Below are 18,824 nucleotides of genomic sequence, written 5' to 3' on the forward strand. Positions count from 1 at the left end.
TGACTGAGCCATCCAGGCACCCCAATTTGGTTTCATTTGTAGACATAAAGACAAATGATGAGTTTTTTTTAATTTAAATTCAATTAATTAACATACAGTATATTATTTTCAGAGGTAGAATTCAATGATTCATCTGTCTTTATAACACCCAGTGCTCATTATATCACTTGCCCTCCTTAATGCCCATCAGCCAGTTACCCATCCCTCTGTGTCCCTCCCCTCCAGGAACCCTCAGTTTGTGTCCTGTGATTAAGAGTCTCTGATGGTTTGTCTCCCTTTCTGATGTCTTGTTTTTTTCCCCCTCCTAGTGAGATCTTTTTGGTGATAGTACTTTTGAATGTAAAGTTTTATTCGTATAAGTAATCTCTACACCCAGTGTGAGGCTTGAACTCATAACCTTGAGATCAAGAGTTGGATGATCCTCTTACTGAGCCTGCCAACTGCCCCAGTACTTTTGATTGTAAAAGAACTTTATCTTTCTAAAAAATAAATTATACCAGAATAAACTGCGTCTTTCCTCGGGTTAAGGCAAAAGGTTGGGAGTCTTGAGGCATGGGACTATATGAGGTTTTCAGTTGAAGTCTCCTGCTATTTTCACTTTTAGTAGGGAAAATGGTAATGAACTGTTTTTTACTGTTTGAACATAAAATATTTGAGCTGGAAGTGATCTTACAGATTAAATAATTCAGTATTTTAAGCCTTTTCTTTTTCCTTTTTTAAAGTTTTAATTATTCATTTAAGTAATCTCTACACCCAGCAGGGGGCTCGAACTCATGACCCAGAGATCAAGAGTTGCATGCTTCTGCTGACTGTGAGCCAGCCAGGCACCCCTCAAGCCTTTTCTTCCCACATGTCATATCATCTTCCCTTTTTTATCAGGCCACAGTGATAAAGGCTCTGATATTCTCTATCTGTCTTGTGTCTTATTCTCACTTTTACAGGAACTTGGAAGAAAAATGTAGATGTTTTAAATCCCCATAGTATAATTTAAATTGGGCCATACTTTAGTCCAATTCTTTCATTTTTAGCAGATAACAAAAGCCCAGAAAAGGTTAGTAAATTGTCATCTGTGGAGTTAGTTTCATTGCCCAGACTCATTCATAATCAGGTCTAATTCCTAATTCAGTAGCCTTTCAACTGTACCATGCTTTTCTACCAGTAGAAGTGTATATAATAAGTTGGTTTTAAAGCATTCTTTTTCTAAAATGAAACAAGATGGGATCGGGAGGGAGACAAACTGTTTGAGACTCTTAACCTCACAAAACAAACTAAGGGTTGCTGGGGGAAGAGGCAGTATGGAGAGGGTGGTTAGGTTATGGACATAGGGAGGGTATGTGCTATGGTGAGTGCTGTGAAGTGTGTAAGCCTGATGAGTCACAGACCTGTACCCCTGGGGCACATAATACATTATATATGTTAGTAAAAATAATAATAAAAATTTTTTTTAAAAACTACTAGAGTAGTTTTTCTCAAAAGTATTTTTTAGGAAAGATTACCAAAAGCGTTTTTTCTGTTTGTTTTCTTTGGTATAAATTTGCTTTATTAGAAAATACACAGGTAAACTGCAGATTTTGCGGTTAGTGCCAGGAAGGTGGATTTTACTTTGACTGTGAAGAGAAACTATTGGAACATTTTAAGCAAGACCATTTTATTTATATTTTAAAATCAGTATTTCTGCTGTTTGGAAAGTGGGTTGAATAAAGGTAAGAATAGGAACAAGGAGACCAATTAAGTGGGAACAACTATAAGCAATAGGTGCTAGTAATGGAGATGTAGAGAAATAAATGCATTCAGCTTATATTTTGGTGATAAAATTGATAAGACTTTCTGATGTATTGAATGTAGGATATGAAGAGGAAAGAGAGAATTTAGAATTGAACTATATTTCTTGACTTGAGAAATTGGGCATTTGGTGTTCCACTAATGGAGATGAAGAGATAGGGGTATGGTGAAATTGAATTAAGTGTTACTTACATATTGCTTAAGGTGAGACATAGAAATGTAAAGTCAAGTGGCTAGTTGAATAATCTGGAGTAATCTAGTTAGGAGATATAAATTTGGGTATTATCAGTATAAGTATCCATGGAAATAGATAATGTCACCTGGGGGAGAAAAAGAGGCAGATAAGAAGGCCTGGGAATCCTAGTCTTTATCCCTAACTTCGACTGTATGCTAGAATCACCAAGAATTTTTTGAAAATCACGTTTTATTTTAAACATTAGTACATTGATTCAGTAAATATTTACTTAATGCCTCTTATGTGGCTTTTATATAGCTCTCCCCTAGGCTCTGGGGATTTATTAGTGAACAAAACAGATAAAATACTTACCTTCGAGGACCTTCTATTCTTGTGGGGAAGAACAGACAGTAAACAAGATAAGTAACATATGTGGTACGTTAGTGATAAGTGCTAAATAGAAAATGAGGCAGCCAAAATGGTTGGGAAGTTTATGTGTGATATTGCACTTATAACTTGGGTGACCTGAGAATGCTTTTACTGAAAAGGTGATATTTGAGTAGAAACTTAAAGGGGGAAGGGTGAGATGCCAATATCTAAGTGAAGGGCATTCCAAGTAGAAAAGAACAACAGATGTTAGACTTATTTTTCACCCCAGGCTCTCTGCATGTTTGAAGTAAAGCAGAGAGGTAAATGTGGTTAGAGCAAGGTGGCATAGGATATAGAAACTAATGAGATCAGAGAAATAGTGGAGGAATAGGTACAAATCACAGAGGACCTTATAGTTCATTGTAAAGACTTGAGCTTTTCTTCTGAGTGTGAGGGGAAGCCGCTAGAGGATTTTCAGCAGGAGAGTGATATGATCTGACTTTTGAACAAATCACTCTCTGGCTCTTGTCTGGAGAATACCTGGTGGGGGCAAGGGAGGAGATAAAAAGATCATGTGAGGCTATTCCTATAATTCAGGCGAGAGATGATGATGGTTGCTTGATACGAAGGCCTAGCAATTGAGTGAATGAGATTTGAATAGAGACTTGAAGAAACAATGTATGCCGTGCAACTATCTGGACGAAGGGCATTCTGAACACAGGGGGACCACATGGTCTAGCCTTGTTTCTGCCTCAGGGCCTCCATATGTTTGAAGAAGAACAAGGAGGAGACTGGTGTGGCTAGAATTAGTTTGGCTTTGGGAGGGGTGGCATGGAGTGAGTAGTTGGGAGAGTTCAGTGTTGGTTTCTATACGTATTTTCAAAGTTTAATATGTGTGTGTCTGTGTGTGTAAATGTTGGGCAAGAAGAACAAAGAGTCAAGAGTGATCCCCCAGAATTTTTAAGGTGAGTAACTAGAGGAATGGAGGTTTGGGTGTTTTATTAAGACACAGAAAACTATGAGAGAAGCAAGTTTGGAAGGGCATATTTGGAACTTAGTTTTGGACATGTTTAAGTGTGAGAATGTCTCGTAGATGTTCCTATATTAATTTGTACAGTAGAAGGTAGATAGGGCTGAAATTCACTGGAGATAGAAATTTAGAGGTCTTAAACATTTAGATGGTGGGGGACCAGATGACATTGCCAGAGAAGTGATATATTTAAAAATGTAGGGGTCCAAGAACTGAGCACTGAGATACTTTAACTGATAAGTAGGAACAATTAGGAGAAATCTACAAAAGAGACTCAAAAGAGAGCCAGAGAAAAGAAGAAATTCTGAGAGTTTGTCCTGGAAATCAAGTGAAGAAAGTATTTCAGGGCAGAATGAGTAGAATGTCAAGTGAGCTAAAGACTTGGATTCACTGTTGTAGAAGATAGTAAGGAGATCACTGGAGATTTTGATTAGAGGGAGTTTTGGTGGAGTGGTGGGAGTGACAACCTGATTGGAGTGAGTTCAGGAGAGAACAGGAGGAGTGGACTTGGACACAATACAGCTTTTTTAAGAAGTTTTGCTCTAGGGGCACCTGAGTGGCTCAGTGGGTTAAGCCTCTGCCTTCGGCTCAGGTCATGTTCTCAGGGTCCTGGGATCGAGCCCTGCATGGAGCTCTCTGCTCAGAGGGGAGCCTGTTTCCCCCTCTCTCTCAGCCTGCTTCTCTGTCTCCTTGTCATCTCTCTGTCAAATAAATAAATAAAATCTTTAAAAAAATAAAAGTTTTGCTCTAAACAGATGGAGACAAAATGGGCTGTCATTAGAGGGGAAAGTGAGGTTAAGTAAGGCTTTGATGAAGATGAGAGAAATAACAGTATGGTTAAAAGCTAGGTGAGAATGGACCAGGTAGGAATAAAAACAAACTAGAGAGGGAGACAAGAATTAACTAGGGCATTATCTTTGGGTAGCCACTAGAGGGTGGATTTCATGCAGTAGAGGAGGGGTTGGACTTAACCACCATCCTGGAAGCTCCTTTAGAGTGATAGGAGAGGAGTCTGAATACAAATGCAGTTATGTGGTTAAAATAGCAGGATTCTGTGGATGTTCTCTTTGGATAACTTCCGTTTTCTCAGAAATAGGAAGCAAGGGCCTCATCTGACAGCTTGAGTTGGGAGGGGATAACATGTTGGAGGCTTGAGGACAAAGAAGATACGAAATAGTTATGTGAATGGGGACAAGGAATGGATGAGTGAAATAAAGCATGTTGCCAGGCAGCATTAGGGGCCCACTTCAGATTAGTGATGGTGATTGTAAAATGGGGATGTTGATACGGTTGCGTTTTCTTCAGTCTTCTTTAGCTATATCAATTTAGAGGGACAGTTGGATTTAATGAGGGCTCTTTTTTTTTTTTTTCTAAATTTAAGTACTAATTTTCTTTCTAGAAATAGTTTCTAGAAGTACTTTCTTTATAAAATATTTTTATATATCATTTTGATCCCTTTTTGTTTTCTGCCTGGCATGTCACTTCTAAATATACAGGAGGAAAGAAATGCAGATAGTTCATGAGGGTACAAATAATTTTTACCATGTTTAAGAACCCCTGTTAAGGCAGATACTCTGTATTGTCATGACTGTGTAAATTGTGCTTGAGTTAATAAAACATAAACTTATGTACCCATTTATCAACACTGATTTGAGAGTGAAACAATTTGATGTTTTTTATTTTTATTTTTTAAAGATCTTATTTGAGAGCGAGAACGAGTGGGGGGAAGCACGGGGGGGAGGGGGAGAAGCCAACTCCTCATTGAGCAGGGAGCCCAACACCAGCCTTATCCTAGGACCCTGAGATCATGACCTGAGCCAGAAGGCAGAAGTTTAACTGACTGAGCCGCCCAGATGCTGCCATTTTGATGTTTTTAAATGAAATTTTACATTCATTATGCTTTTTTTTGGTATTGCTTTTCTTTGAAAAATGTATCCACAATTCTATACATATGTACTTGCTTTTATTAAATCTAATATAGTGTATTTTAATAGAAAGCTATGATATTTGTCTCCTATTTTCTTAAAATGCCCTTACAGAATCTAAACTCATGTCATCTTCTATTGTTAGATTCTACTCTGTTGTAAAATACCTCCCTATTTCTTCACAAGTGTAGATTTACCCTGCTATCTGAAAGTAGAGTGTTCCTGTGAGAACTTTCATAAGTCTGAATGGTATAAAGCAGAGAAATAATTACTATTAACTTACATGGAAGATTTTTTAAGCATTCCCAGACCAAAAAAATAACCTCTTTTAGGCTCTTTGCTAACAGATGCACAAAATCAATCAAGATACAGCACAGATGCCCACAGACACAGTTCAGAGCTGTGGTAGCATGATGCTGAGATGTTGAGTGTAGGTCCTGGGAAAGAAGTGTGCTGGGGCCACTCTTGCTACTCAGGGCAAGTGCTGCCTCAGTAACCAGTTTTCTGCAAAACAAATCCTGAAAGTTTTTTTCACTTTTCGTTATTTTTTCATAAAAGTAAAAATCTTTGAATTTCTTTTGGTTAATGAAAACAGGTGCTAATGTAGATCTTTTGTAAAAGTGAAGTGGTGTAATGCAGACTTTTGAAAAACAGCAGGAGTACCTATATTGAGAATGTTTTCAATTTATTCATTTTAAGGGGGTCGAGGGGAGGTCATAAAAGTCATATTATAATTTTTAAACAGAATTGATTATAGAGTAGTTAATTAAACACTGCGTTTCTGTAAATTATTTCTTCCTAATTTACTAAGGGATTCATTTGGGGAATACCTTTTAGTTGTATAGTCTTCCACAATAAGCTGCATTTAATAGTTATCAGTGTTTGTGAATTGAATTGTCAGTACAACTTGGGGATACACTCATGGTGATGTTTCCAAATCTGTTTTTAATGTCATGAAATCATTGCTAGCACAATGTAGGTTTTCATTTTCTCAAAATAAAAATAAATTATTTATACTAATATGTAAACTGAATAATGTATATATGAGAAATAATTTGTCCTGAAGATGTTTGTGGAACTTGATAAAGAAGTTGATAATTAATGAAGCAAATATGAATGAAACAAATCTCTTTGACTATAGTTGATTGCATAGTAGCTTTTTAAATTACTATTTTCAAGTAACCCTGCCTATCACCTGCATCCATGACTGGCATTTTTATTGCTAACTAATATGAATTATTGGTGTTACTTTTAATTAATTAAAATTGTTTTCTGCTATTGAAAAATTTCTGTGTTTGGATAAGAATTGAGAAATATTTGAAAATATACCCATGAGGAAGTGGACTGATTTTTGGAAAATATTCTAGAATCTTACTTTATTGCATGTCTGAAATGGAATTTGATGAATTTTTTCATTAAGTAAAAGGTCAGCAAGAGAGTGAAATTTATAGCAAGAAAAATAATTTTGTTCTTATAAGATAATAAGCTTTATAAAAATCTGTTTTTTGAAAAGTTTTCAAATATATGATGATTTTCATCCGCAGAAAAAGATGTTAACAGAACAGATCGAACAAACAAGTTTTATGAAGGCCAAGATAATCCAGGGTTGATTTTGCTTCATGACATTTTGATGACCTACTGTATGTATGATTTTGATTTAGGTAAGTTCTCTTCTAATATTCTAATTTTAAAAGATTTATATATGCTTATTTTAGAATTTAAAGTTATGCCTGCTAGACATATGCAACAGCTCTGTGTGCTAGTTTCTAAAGGGATTGTTCTATTGGACTGGAAGGCAGTGATTCCCAGATTGTGCACGAAGAGCACTGAGTTTGCACAGCATACTTATGGGGCAATATGGGATATTTTAAATTTTTGAGGAGGATAGTGACATCTGTAACGATACTGCTCTGAGTCCTCGCTGATGTAGTTCAGAGTTTCAAAATTTGATTTCCACATTCCTTCTAATGAAGTTATAGTTTTGCAAAGCAGGGCTTTTGGCCTTGTTGTGTTAAGCAAGTATTGTGTGAAAACAGATGAAGGGCAGGAAATGAGGATGGTGGTATCCAGTTGGAGTCCAAGATTTGAGAAGTTTTACAGTGCCCAACAGGTGCTAAGTTCATAGGACATAAATAGTTATTAAGTTGTTTGGATCTAAATACTTAATAAATAGAAATGTTAGTTACTTCTTTGAACCTAGGTGTGCCTTGGAAAAAAATTACTAAAACATTATGGCATCTGAACTGAGAAAGTTTGGTAAATTTTGTGTGAAATGCTTTCCTCCCTTATGAAGGAAAATACTGGTGTGATGATACCTTTTTGGACAAGCCAGGCAGATAAAATTCTCCAGGCCATGTAGAACTTTACTCTGTTTTCTTGGAAGGTGTGATTCCTATGAAAATGGGTTAGCAAGATGGGCTGGTAGGGGTAGTAGCGGATTGTATGAGGAAGGGTTAAGGGGGAAGAAAATACAAGGAATTAATATTTTAAGGAGTACGAACTTGAGCTGTTTCTTTAAAAATCGACCTTTAGGTAAGTATAAGTAATGGTAATGTCTCTGAGTTATCTACCGTATGAGTGATTCCCAAGTGGAGAATAATGGAAGTAGATGTTTTCCAGATTTTTTTTTAAGATTTTATTTATTTATTTGACAGATAGAGAGAGTACAAGCAAGCAGAGAAGCAGGCAGAGAGAGAGGAGGGGAAGCAGGCTCCCTGCTGAGCAGAGAGCCTGATGTGGGGCTCGATCTCAGTATCCTGGGATCATGACCTGCCAAAGGCAGAGGCTTTAACCCACTGAGCCACCCAGGCGCCCCTTCCAGATTATTTTAATAGAGCTTGATATAGCTTTTGGAGAAGGTAATTGGATATTTAGCATATTAAACCTAAATGAACCTTGAATTATGGTACATTTTCCTCACCTTATGTGAATTCCTCTTCTTTTATATGTTAGGGGAGGATGTAAACTCTTTTGTGGATCTTGAGGCATTAGCCTCTTTGGTGACAGTAAGTTGAAAATCACAGATTTCTCTCGCTCTTTTTTTTTTTTTTTTTGAAGATTTTATTTATTTATTTGTCAGAGAGAGAGAGGGAGAGAGAGTGAGCACAGGCAGACAGAATGGCAGGCAGAGGCAGAGGGAGAAGCAGGCTCCCTGCCGAGCAAGGAGCTTGATGTGGGACTTGATCCCAGGACTCTGGGATCATGACCTGAGCTGAAGGCAACCGCCTAACCAACTGAGCCACCCAGGCGTCCCCACAGATTTCTCTTTAAAACGTAAAATTTAGCCAGTGCTATCTATCACACCTCGTATTGGATCATGGAAAACATATTGGTAGAGTGCTTTTCAGGTTAAAGTGTTGTCATACTTGGTTTTGACTCCTTACCAATAGCAGCCTTTTGAAGAAGTGGGGAAATAATCCCAATAATATGAGTCAGGCTTTATTGTTTGAGAGAGTGACTCAAGGTTGCAGAAGTTGTAAATATTGGGCTGGGGGTAGAGACCCAGGTCTTTATTTCAGGCTGGCATTTTTACCTCTACTCATCTACCACGCTGACCCATTGCCATTTTACTATAGGGACTAGGACTGTTGTCTTAGGGAACAGGAGGCATTGTCTTATACTCTCAGGTGATAATTTTGAAATAGGAATTCGTGCGTTTTCTTAGGAGTTCCTGAATACTCAGTTTTTTCAAGGTGTAGTCCCAGACCAGCTAACTGGGTAGTTTGCTGTCTTCATTTTTCGGTATCAATCCCTCATTCTTTCTAGTCAAATACTTAAGTTATCCGAAACATAGCCAAGGTTCCTGTTAAGAACTCTGGCTTTGTGAGGTGCCAAGGTAGTTTTCATAAAGCAGTGCACCAAATTTCTCATCTTTTACCGTGGCAAAGTAACCTTGACTGTAAATTAACTCTCGTAGGTAATTCTATCATATTGAGTTGTTTGGCTTCATAGACCAACTATATGAGGTATAGGTGTATTTACACTGAATACAATCTCATTAATAGTGAGGAAGGAGACAGAAATTACCAAAAGCAGATGGAAGAACTCAAGGAAGAATAATTTTTAGTTAATGCAAAGACTTTACGCTTAGGATGTTTCTATGGGAGGTAATCTTTTTAAATGGTGTATGTACATAATGATGATCCTAAAAAACCACTAAAACATTAAATTTTAGTCAAAATACTGTATGTAAGAAGGCAGAGTGTCTAATTAAAAAAAAAATTATTTCCAGCTCCTAAGATTACTATTTTTTATTTGATACTCTAAGGACTAAGCTTCAGTTAACCTGAAAATTGACCTATATGTGTGAAATTTTTCTTTTCAGTGGAAGAAAGTGTCCACTAGGATGATAAGAAGTTCATTTCTCATACCTCCCTGCTGAAACAAATTTGCTCTGAAAATAATTTTAGGGAACTCCTTGAGAAATTGTAGTAGTGCTGGTTAAGATGTGCATCAGTCAGCACTGCTGCAGGATCTTAGTGTCACCGAATGCTAATTTAAACAGCTTTAATCTTTCTTTAATTAAAAGGAATTTGTACATTAATTCCACCCCCGCAACTCATGACATACCCCAAAGAACATCATGTGTAAAATAAAATAGATTAAAAGCAACTAGAGTATGAAGATTAATTTGACTACTTGCTTCACCTAAGACTTGTATAAGAAATATGGTAGTGATCCCATATGAAAGCTGAAGACTTAAATGATTAAATTAGCTTCTTAGAAATTTTTATTCATTATAACTTTATAATAAAGCACTTTTATTCCCAGATGAAAGATGCTTTGTAAATCTTTCGAATAGCACACTTTGAAATACTTTTATTATAGAATGTATGCAGTCAGACCCAGTAAAGTAGTACTCCTTTGCACTCTGTTGAATTCAGATCATGTTTCTCTCATGCTTTAATTGGTTTAGGCTTTATATGTCTTTGCTTTCTCTGTGTCATTGCCATGTAGAAAAGTGCTGATAACAATTTAGTCTTCCTTCCAACTATTTATTCTTTTTTTAAAGGGTTTTATTTATATATTTGAGAGAGAGAGAGAGAGCTATCACAGAGGGAGAGAGAAAAGCAGAGAAGGAACGTAGGGCTCCATCCCAGGACCCTAGGATCGTGACCTGAACCTAAGGCAGATTGCTCAACCAACTGAGCCTCTCAGGCGCCCCTATTCTTTTCTTCAAAGTGTTTTGTTTTTTTTTTTAATTACAGTTTTCCTGGGGAACAGAACCATTAAGGTTATATCTGTTTATATATTTTCATTTCTGTTTGCATATATTTATTATATCTTTTGACATATATACACAGAGAAAGAAAAAGGTGCTTTTAAGGTGTTGGCTCACACGATTTTGGAGACTGAGAAGTCTCGCAAACTGTTATCTGCAAATTGGAGACCCAGGAAAACCCAAGAGCAGGAGAGCCAGTGGTGTAGATGCCGGTTCAGGTCTGTAGGCATGAGAACCGTGGCAGAAGATCAGTGCCCCAGCGCAGAAAGCCGGGCAGAGCGCATTCACCCTTCCTCCATCTTTTTATTCTGTTCAGGGCTTCCATGGGACTGTGTGGTGCCCACCATATCCGGGAGGGCCATCTGCTTTCATCATTTCATCATTCAAATACTAATCTTGTCTAGAAACACCTTCAGGACTCTCATAGAAGTAATGCTTAATCAGGCTTCTGAGCATCCTGAGGCCTTCTCAAGTTGACAAATCTAATCATCACAAGCGTGCATGACTTTTTAAAAAGTCTGTGATAAATTTATAGAAATACTTACATTTAGCTATTGTGTCATACGCCACTTTTTTCTGGCATTGTCTTCAAATGTTATTCCTGGTTCTGTAATAATTGGATACCCACCATGGCAACCCAAGTGTTTTTTCATGCTAATGTGAGTAGAGCCATACTTTTTCGCAGGGTGTCCTATAGACATAGGTTGATAGGAACATAGCAGTAGATGTTGGGAAACTCAGAACAGATAGAGAGAAATTCATTTGTAGGGAGTTCCTGAGGTGATCTGAATTGTCTCTGTGTTATACCTCTAATCTGAGGTTTCTCAAGAAACTGACCTGCATGCTTCCTGAGGTCGTTTGTTAACACTTCATGCCAAAATAGGAAGAGAGATGTAGAATTGTGTAGCATTTCTCGCAGAAATATCCTCTTCCCCTTTAAAATATATACTCTTTTAATGGCTTCAGTGCACATCAATTTTCATGAAAGAAGAATGTAAGCTTTAGACTTACACATGAAAGACTGTATTTTCTGTGACTTCAAGCTGCCTTGGAATTAAAAAAAAATCTCTCTGTAACTTTAACACATGTTTAATAGTTACCAAAGTTGAATAATAATTTGTGTGTAAAATGGCATACTATGAACTTCTGCCCCTTTGTTGGTTCAAGAATGTTTGTCTTAAATCTGAAATCAATTGTTAAATAGTTGAAAGAATTGAGAGTTTTATAAGGTGGAACTAAAAATTACAGGAGTGTTAAGCATCTGCCTTTGGCTCAGGTCTCAATTCCAGTGGGATCACCCGCATCAGGCAGGCTCCCTGTTCAGCGGGAGGCCTGCTTCTCCCTCTCCCACTCCCCCTGCATTTATTCCCTCTCTCACTGTCAAATAAATAAAATTTTTTTAAAAAAAGAAGAAGAAGAAGAAGAAGCTTGACATGTTCAGATGGAAAGCAAAACCAAGACTTTTTGTTTAAGTGAAGGGCCTGATTCTTTAACTTTCGAGTTTTTCCTTTTAATCATGGCCTATAATTGTCATGACTGAGAAATTACAACAGTGTCAAGAGAAAGGTCACCTTTCTCTTGTGATGGTTTCAGGTACAGAGTATTAATCAGATTAAACCCAGGTGCTAGCATTAGTTATCCATAGAGTAACAAGAAAAGAAAAACAAGAACATAGATATGAGTACTTAAAAGAAAGTACATAATTTTGTTATGACTTCTTTTGGTTTAGATTACCAATGACCTGGTGGCTAAAGCAGTTCAGCCACTCTTTTCATTCTTGTTTAGCTTGTTCATGGCAGTTAGTGCTGTTGGCTGCTTAGGTCCTGAAATTTTTTTCCCATTGACTTTTTTTTTTTTTTAAATTTTTTTTTTAAAGATTTTATTTATTTATTTGACAGAGAGAAACCACAAGTAGATGGAGAGGCAGGCAGAGAGAGAGAGAGGGAAGCAGGCTCCCCGCTGAGCAGAGAGCCCCATGCGGGACTCGATCCCAGGACCCTGAGATCATGACCTGAGCCGAAGGCAGTGGCTTAACCCACTCAGCCACCCAGGCGCCCCTCCCATTGACTTTTATAACACTTCCTCCCTTGACTTTTTTCCCTTCCTCTTTACTTCTGACTACTCCTTCTCAAATGTCCTTTGAATATATACTCTTTTACCTTTGATGTTCTTCTGGGTTTTCTCTTCACCCCTCCTCTTTGTCATAATAATTTTGCACATTTTTTTAATAACATTATCCTCTCTTGATAATGATATCTACACCAAGACATATAATAGTAGCTATCTGTCTACTTGACATCTCAGTCTAAACTCATTTTTCTTACTCATTGCTAGACTTCCGCCTTGTTTATTTTCTTTTCTTGGTAAATGCTATTATCTACCAGTTTCTGAAAGCATAGAACAGGTGAAATTTTAAGTGAAGTCATGGTGATATGCACAGAAGGATACATAAAGCTTAGGTTTTTCAGAGACATGATTTTTTTTTTTTTCTCTATTCTTAGGGTATGTTCAGGGAATGAGTGACTTACTTTCCCCTCTTTTATATGTGATGGAAAATGAAGTGGATGCCTTTTGGTGCTTTGCCTCCTATATGGACCAGATGGTAAGAATAGGGGCTCCTTACTTTAACCAAACTAATTTTGAAAGTTTTAGTTGTATAATCTTATTATGTAAGATTGATGTTTATATTTAGAAATTATGGTGGAACTTAAAAGAATTACTCCTTGTTATTTGTTTCTTTTTTAAATAGCCTTTCCAAGGGACTTGAAAATATGAACATTGCTTTTAATACAAAAAGTAGATAGTAAATGCCTATAGCATAGGAACAATCGGGTTTAGTATCAGTAAATGCTTATGTTCTGCAGAAGAGCTATGAGTCATAGAATATTGATGGAATAAATGAATTCAGTGCTTGTGAAGTAATTGAACTTTCATATTATCTGCTTTGGAGATAAAGCTTAGTCATGCCTAGTAATATCCTTACTTTTTGTGAACATTTTGGATTTTGTTATTACAGTATCTGATTTTTCTTCTAGATCTGTTTGAACTATTTGTAACAGTGACACTTTTATAGTGATTCATTATTTTCTCAGAAGCTCGTGAATATTAGAGTTGAACTGTGTTTATATATACATACTACAAAGAATATTGTATCTATTGATAATAGCTTGGAGACAGAATTCTGGGACAATAGCACAGAGAATATTAACAGGGAAACAAAATAGGCCTCTCAAGTAATCTATTAGAAAAAACAGCAGAGAGCTAAGAGGAGATAAAGGCATATGAAATCCAAAGACCTGACTACAAAAGTCACTGTAGTGTTTCAGAGAAAAACTAATATACTTGATGCTGGACTTTGATGTTGGGTATTCAAATGGCTTGCTTGCAAGGGGATAAAGATTTTGAATATGTAGTCATATACAGTGTTTCCCTATAATATAAGGTTTAATTCATTTTCTGGGATACAAACGTGGAGTTTAGAAGTACCCTTCTCTTTTTTCCATACTTCTGTTCTTTCCCTCTTGCTTGCCAATTTTTCTTTCCCCTTCCAGTTTCTCCCATTTGTATCTATTTCCTCAAGTCTCTTATATCCATGGTTCCATCTCATCCTCACTTCTCTTACTTCTTTTCAAATGCATATTTGATAAGATTCGATAGTTTTAAAAATAACTTTTTACTCTTAAATTAATAAGTACTCAGAGTATCTAGTCATGAACATGAATTAATGTTTTGGATTATTTGGAAAGATTTTTAATTGCAGTAATCTGCTAATATCATAGTTTGATTGATTGATTTTACCTGCCTTCTTAGTTCCAATTACTCCCAAGTGCTCTAGAAACCTGAGGCATTTGTTATAAAGGTCTGTACAACTGATACTAATTGTATAAAAACTGTTGTCTGCCTTTCTTGTGTTTTTGTTGTTTATCCTCTTTTTGCTAGAGCTAGTATGTTCCTTGATAAAAGGGTCATGTCTTTATTTAACTAGTTTTCCAGTATGCTTCCAGAATTTTCCTAATGCCAACATGAGGTTTTTGTAGAATAAACACATGAATATTTCCCCAGTGCTTAGTTTAGACCTTATATTAAGTATTCCAAAAGTATTAACATGAACATACTGTATTTAGATTTTTACTGTAATAATGTTGATAAAATTGATACAGTATTGACAGGTTAAAAAATTGGTTTATGATGCCATATATATATATATATATATACACACACACACACATACATGCATATGTATGTATATACATGCATGTATCTAGGTCTCAAATGTAAAGACTTTTCTGAGCATCTGTAATACATACTTTACACTGTCATTTTTGTGTATGAAGGTTCAAATTCTTTCTTCTTTTTCATAGTGAATGTTTTCTGTGTTTGCCTTTTCATTGAGGATGGTCTGGGGATTTTTCTAGTCTTTATTCTAAAAAAAATCTCTTAATATATTGTCTACTAACATTTGTTTTTTGATTTGAATAAAAGGGTAATATTTTGCAATCAAAATAATCTGCATGACTATTTTTTACTGCATTGCTATTGGTTTGATGTCCTTAAATTCATACCGCCATTTGACTCCTTCTTTTTGTTTTACAGCTTTATTTCATGTAAGTTTTTATTTCTTTTGTGATGGCTGAACCTAATGTCCATAGATTTATTATATTTACTCATATCTAATGTAGGTGTAGGCGTAGGCTATGTGTCTGTTATAGAAATACTATGGAAAGATTAGCAAAATAATCTAATGAACTTTCTTATACCCACTGTTCATTTTGCCATACAGTTTAGTTCTTCCCTTCTCCTTACCTCCCTCCCCATATATATGTGTGTGTATATATAGGCATATGTATACACATGTATACCCACATGTGTACATATATGTATAGATACACAGATAAATATAAAGATATATAGATAAACAGATATACATACATATGTATGTACACACATACATACGTATTTGTATGCACACATGTACATATTTTACAGATTCAGTTGAAGCCATTTGTATATCCATTGTTGATCTCATTTTCTTTTCTGCCAGAGTAGCTACTTTTCCAAAGTAGCTGCCATTTTGGGAGTGGTCTTTTTTTATAGCAGATTTGCCATGTTGGTACTACCAGACCAACTCTGGCCTTTGGCTGTCATAATAAAAATGATGCTGTTAATCAAAGAGTTGATTCTGTCTTTCCCTTACAGGTCCGTGTGGTAAATGTGAAGAAATAATATCCCAAAGGCTTGTGTCAGTCTAATAAACTAGTTCTTTAAGCATAAAGGAGAAATCAGTTTTTTTAGAAAGATTTATTTATTTTAGAGCAAGTGTGTGTGCAGGGGGAGGGGCACAGGGATAGGGAGAGCAAATCCCAAGCATATTCCCTTCTGTGCTGGGCTCGATCCCATGACCCTGAGACCATGACCTAAACCGAAATCAAGAGTCAGGTGCTTAACCGACTAAGCCTCCTAGGTGCCCCAGGAAATCAGGTTTTTTTGAGAATCAATAGCTTTAAAATTTTACTTTACTTTATCTTTACCAAGAATGATGCTTTGTCCCCAAAACTTAAATAGAACTTTGAGGGAAGAGAAGTTGTCTTTAGGCTTTTTCTAAGCATTAGGACAATAGGTCACCATAGAAGGATTGGGACACATGGATAAAAGAGATTGGAATGATCTAAGGAGACTTCCAGTTATTTTGGTCTCCCTTCCCAGCTTCCAAACCTTGACTGAAGTTTTGGTGGGGAGTGTTACTCAACTTTGCAGAGTGTTTAAAATTATATAAACCATAGCAATTCTCATACTTCATGATCTTAGGAACCCTTCACAATCTTAGATACTATTGAGGATTCTGAGAGCATTTGTTTATGTAGGTTATATCTCTTAATGTTTACCTATATGAAAAATCAGTACTGAGAAGTGTATATTTATTAGTTGTTTAAAAAACAATAAACCTTTTATACTTTACCAACATAATACTATTTTCTTTTTTAAGATTTTATTTATTTATTTGACAGAGAGAAATCACAAGTAGATGGAGAGGCAGGCAGAGAGAGAGAGAGGGAAGCAGGCTCTCTGCTGAGCAGAGAGCCCGATGCGGGACTCGATCCCAGGACTCTGAGATCATGACCTGAGCCGAAGGCAGCGGCTTAACCCACTGAGCCACCCAGGCGCCCCATAATACTATTTTTTAATGAAAAGTAACTTTTCCAGAACAATTTACTGAGAAGACGGATTGTTTTCCATTTTCTTTGATGTCTAGTTTAATGGAAGACATCTGAATTTTCATATCTGATCCTGTATTCAGTCTACTGCAATATCACTCCTCGTATAGCCTTTAACCTTGTGGGAGAATTTAAAATCCAAACTGCACGTAGGATTTTAGAATTGTCATGAAAATGGTTTTGACTTCACAGATTACCTAATGTCATCAAATTTAAGAAACAATTAAAATGATTAGTTCTTCAAAATAAGATATATGTTACAGCTAAAATTTATTTTATATGACAGTTTGAAGAAATATTTAACAATCAAGTGATTTGATAAAAGTTTATTGCCCAGGTGTGTGTTTCTTTAACCAAGTTTCTTTCTTTCTTTCTTTCTTTTTTCTTAAAGATTTTATTTATTGATTTGACATAGAGAGAGAGCAAGGGAAGAGGCAGAGGGAGAGCGAGAAGCAGGCTCCCTGCAGAGCAGGGGAAGCCCGATATGGAACTTGATCCCAGAACTCTGGGATCATGAGCTGACCTGAAGGCAGTGGCTTAACCCACTGAGCCACCCAGGCATCCTGTTTCACCAAGTTTCTTATTTGATGTAAGAAATTGGTGTATCAGTCTATAGCTCTGCATTTTTCTTTATCTAAGTGAAATGAATAGAGGAAAAGAAATAATCCTTAGTTTGAGACCAAAGTGTCTCTTTCCCTCCTTTTTAATGTGTTAATTTTTTAATTTGTTGTGATTTTTAAAGATATAACCAGTGTGGTATAAGTCCAGCATTTGTCCTTAAACTCATGGTTTAGTTATCAGTGATTTTGTGACATATTTATTAAGTATTATTTATGTGGTGACATTTATTTCCCTTTAAAGCATCAGAATTTTGAAGAACAGATGCAAGGCATGAAGACCCAGCTAATTCAACTAAGTACCTTACTTCGATTGTTGGACAGTGGATTTTGCAGTTACTTAGGTAAGCTTAGTAAATCAAAATACATACCCAGCAAACTGTAGAGTAATATACAGAGAGGAAAAAAAGTAAAGAACTGCTTAAAGATACTTATACCCTGTCACTGTTGCCTGAGTTCCTTTGACAAGTAAAAGTGTGGGACCAAACTTTCTTTGTATAATTATGCCTTAAAACAGTTTATTCATAAAATGAATTATTTGTTGTTATTTTATGGTTTTCTTTTAAACAAATTTGAACTGTTTCCTTGAATTAGTAGAAGGCAATTAAATTTTAGGACTTCTAATAGTCTACGCTGCATAGTAAAATTTGAGGTTGGAATAGGTTACTGTATTGTGAGATAATTAGCATAAGAGTAAGCCATATATGTATATTTTTTTTTCTTTCTGTATAGAATCTCAGGACTCTGGATACCTTTATTTTTGCTTCAGATGGCTTTTAATCAGATTTAAAAGGGAATTTAGCTTTCTAGATATTCTTCGATTATGGGAGGTAAGTTCTTAAATAATTATACAAGTGTAATTATACAAGTGTAATATTATTATGGAAGGAAACACTTTATTCTGTAGAGTATAAATGGATTATAATAGCCTAACTGAAAGTTCTAAAGCATGTATCTTACGAAATTCTGATAGTTTTTGTGGTCTTTCCGTAATGATCTTGAATTGAATACCTGGTCTTTGGAGCATTTTTAATAAATCACAATCCTCATGAGATTTGGGGCCATTAGATTTCCTAGAAACACTTTTCTAGACTGTTGGTAATTGTGTTCTTTCCTTGAGAGGCTTGACTTTATATGAGGCTCTTCCACATTCTGGTATAGATTTGTGTAGAGTTCAGGGAAGTTTTGACAGGCAGGCAGTTGAGATGGCACTTTGTAGTCTGAAGTATTGGGAGGGAGCTGATCTGTGTTTTGCTTTTTTAAAGAACTTTAAGGTAAAGAAAAATACTAAGAATAGTACAGCAAACATCTTGTGAATATACAACCATTTACTTAGTTTCTACCTGATAGATATTTTGCTTGATTGCACCAATAGTGTTGCAACGAACATCATATTTAACACTAGGGCACATATCTTAATATTCAAATTTTCATGTGTACCTCTGAATATATCCTTAGAATAAATTTCTGGATACCTCTGAATCAAAAACCTA

At 36.0% G+C, this 18,824-nt stretch overlaps 1 protein-coding gene across 4 annotated transcripts in view; it reads left to right on the top strand.

Annotated features, from left to right (window-relative positions):
- TBC1D15 (TBC1 domain family member 15) overlaps nt 1-18,824 on the top strand; it is a 75,453-nt gene that overhangs the window by 51,381 nt on the left and 5,248 nt on the right. For all 4 annotated transcript variants that reach the window (XM_004752420.3, XM_045072899.1, XM_045072900.1 and 1 more), the window contains 4 exons: nt 6,826-6,942; nt 13,004-13,104; nt 17,576-17,675; nt 18,064-18,161. In XM_004752420.3, coding sequence (XP_004752477.1) covers nt 6,826-6,942; nt 13,004-13,104; nt 17,576-17,675; nt 18,064-18,161 — 416 coding nt within the window. The remainder of the gene's footprint in view (nt 1-6,825; nt 6,943-13,003; nt 13,105-17,575; nt 17,676-18,063; nt 18,162-18,824) is intronic.

The sequence above is a fragment of the Mustela putorius genome, unplaced genomic scaffold (assembly GCF_011764305.1).
Source record: "Mustela putorius furo isolate JIRA1106 unplaced genomic scaffold, ASM1176430v1.1 tig00537227_pilon_pilon_pilon, whole genome shotgun sequence".
Taxonomy (NCBI): Eukaryota; Metazoa; Chordata; class Mammalia; order Carnivora; family Mustelidae; genus Mustela; species Mustela putorius.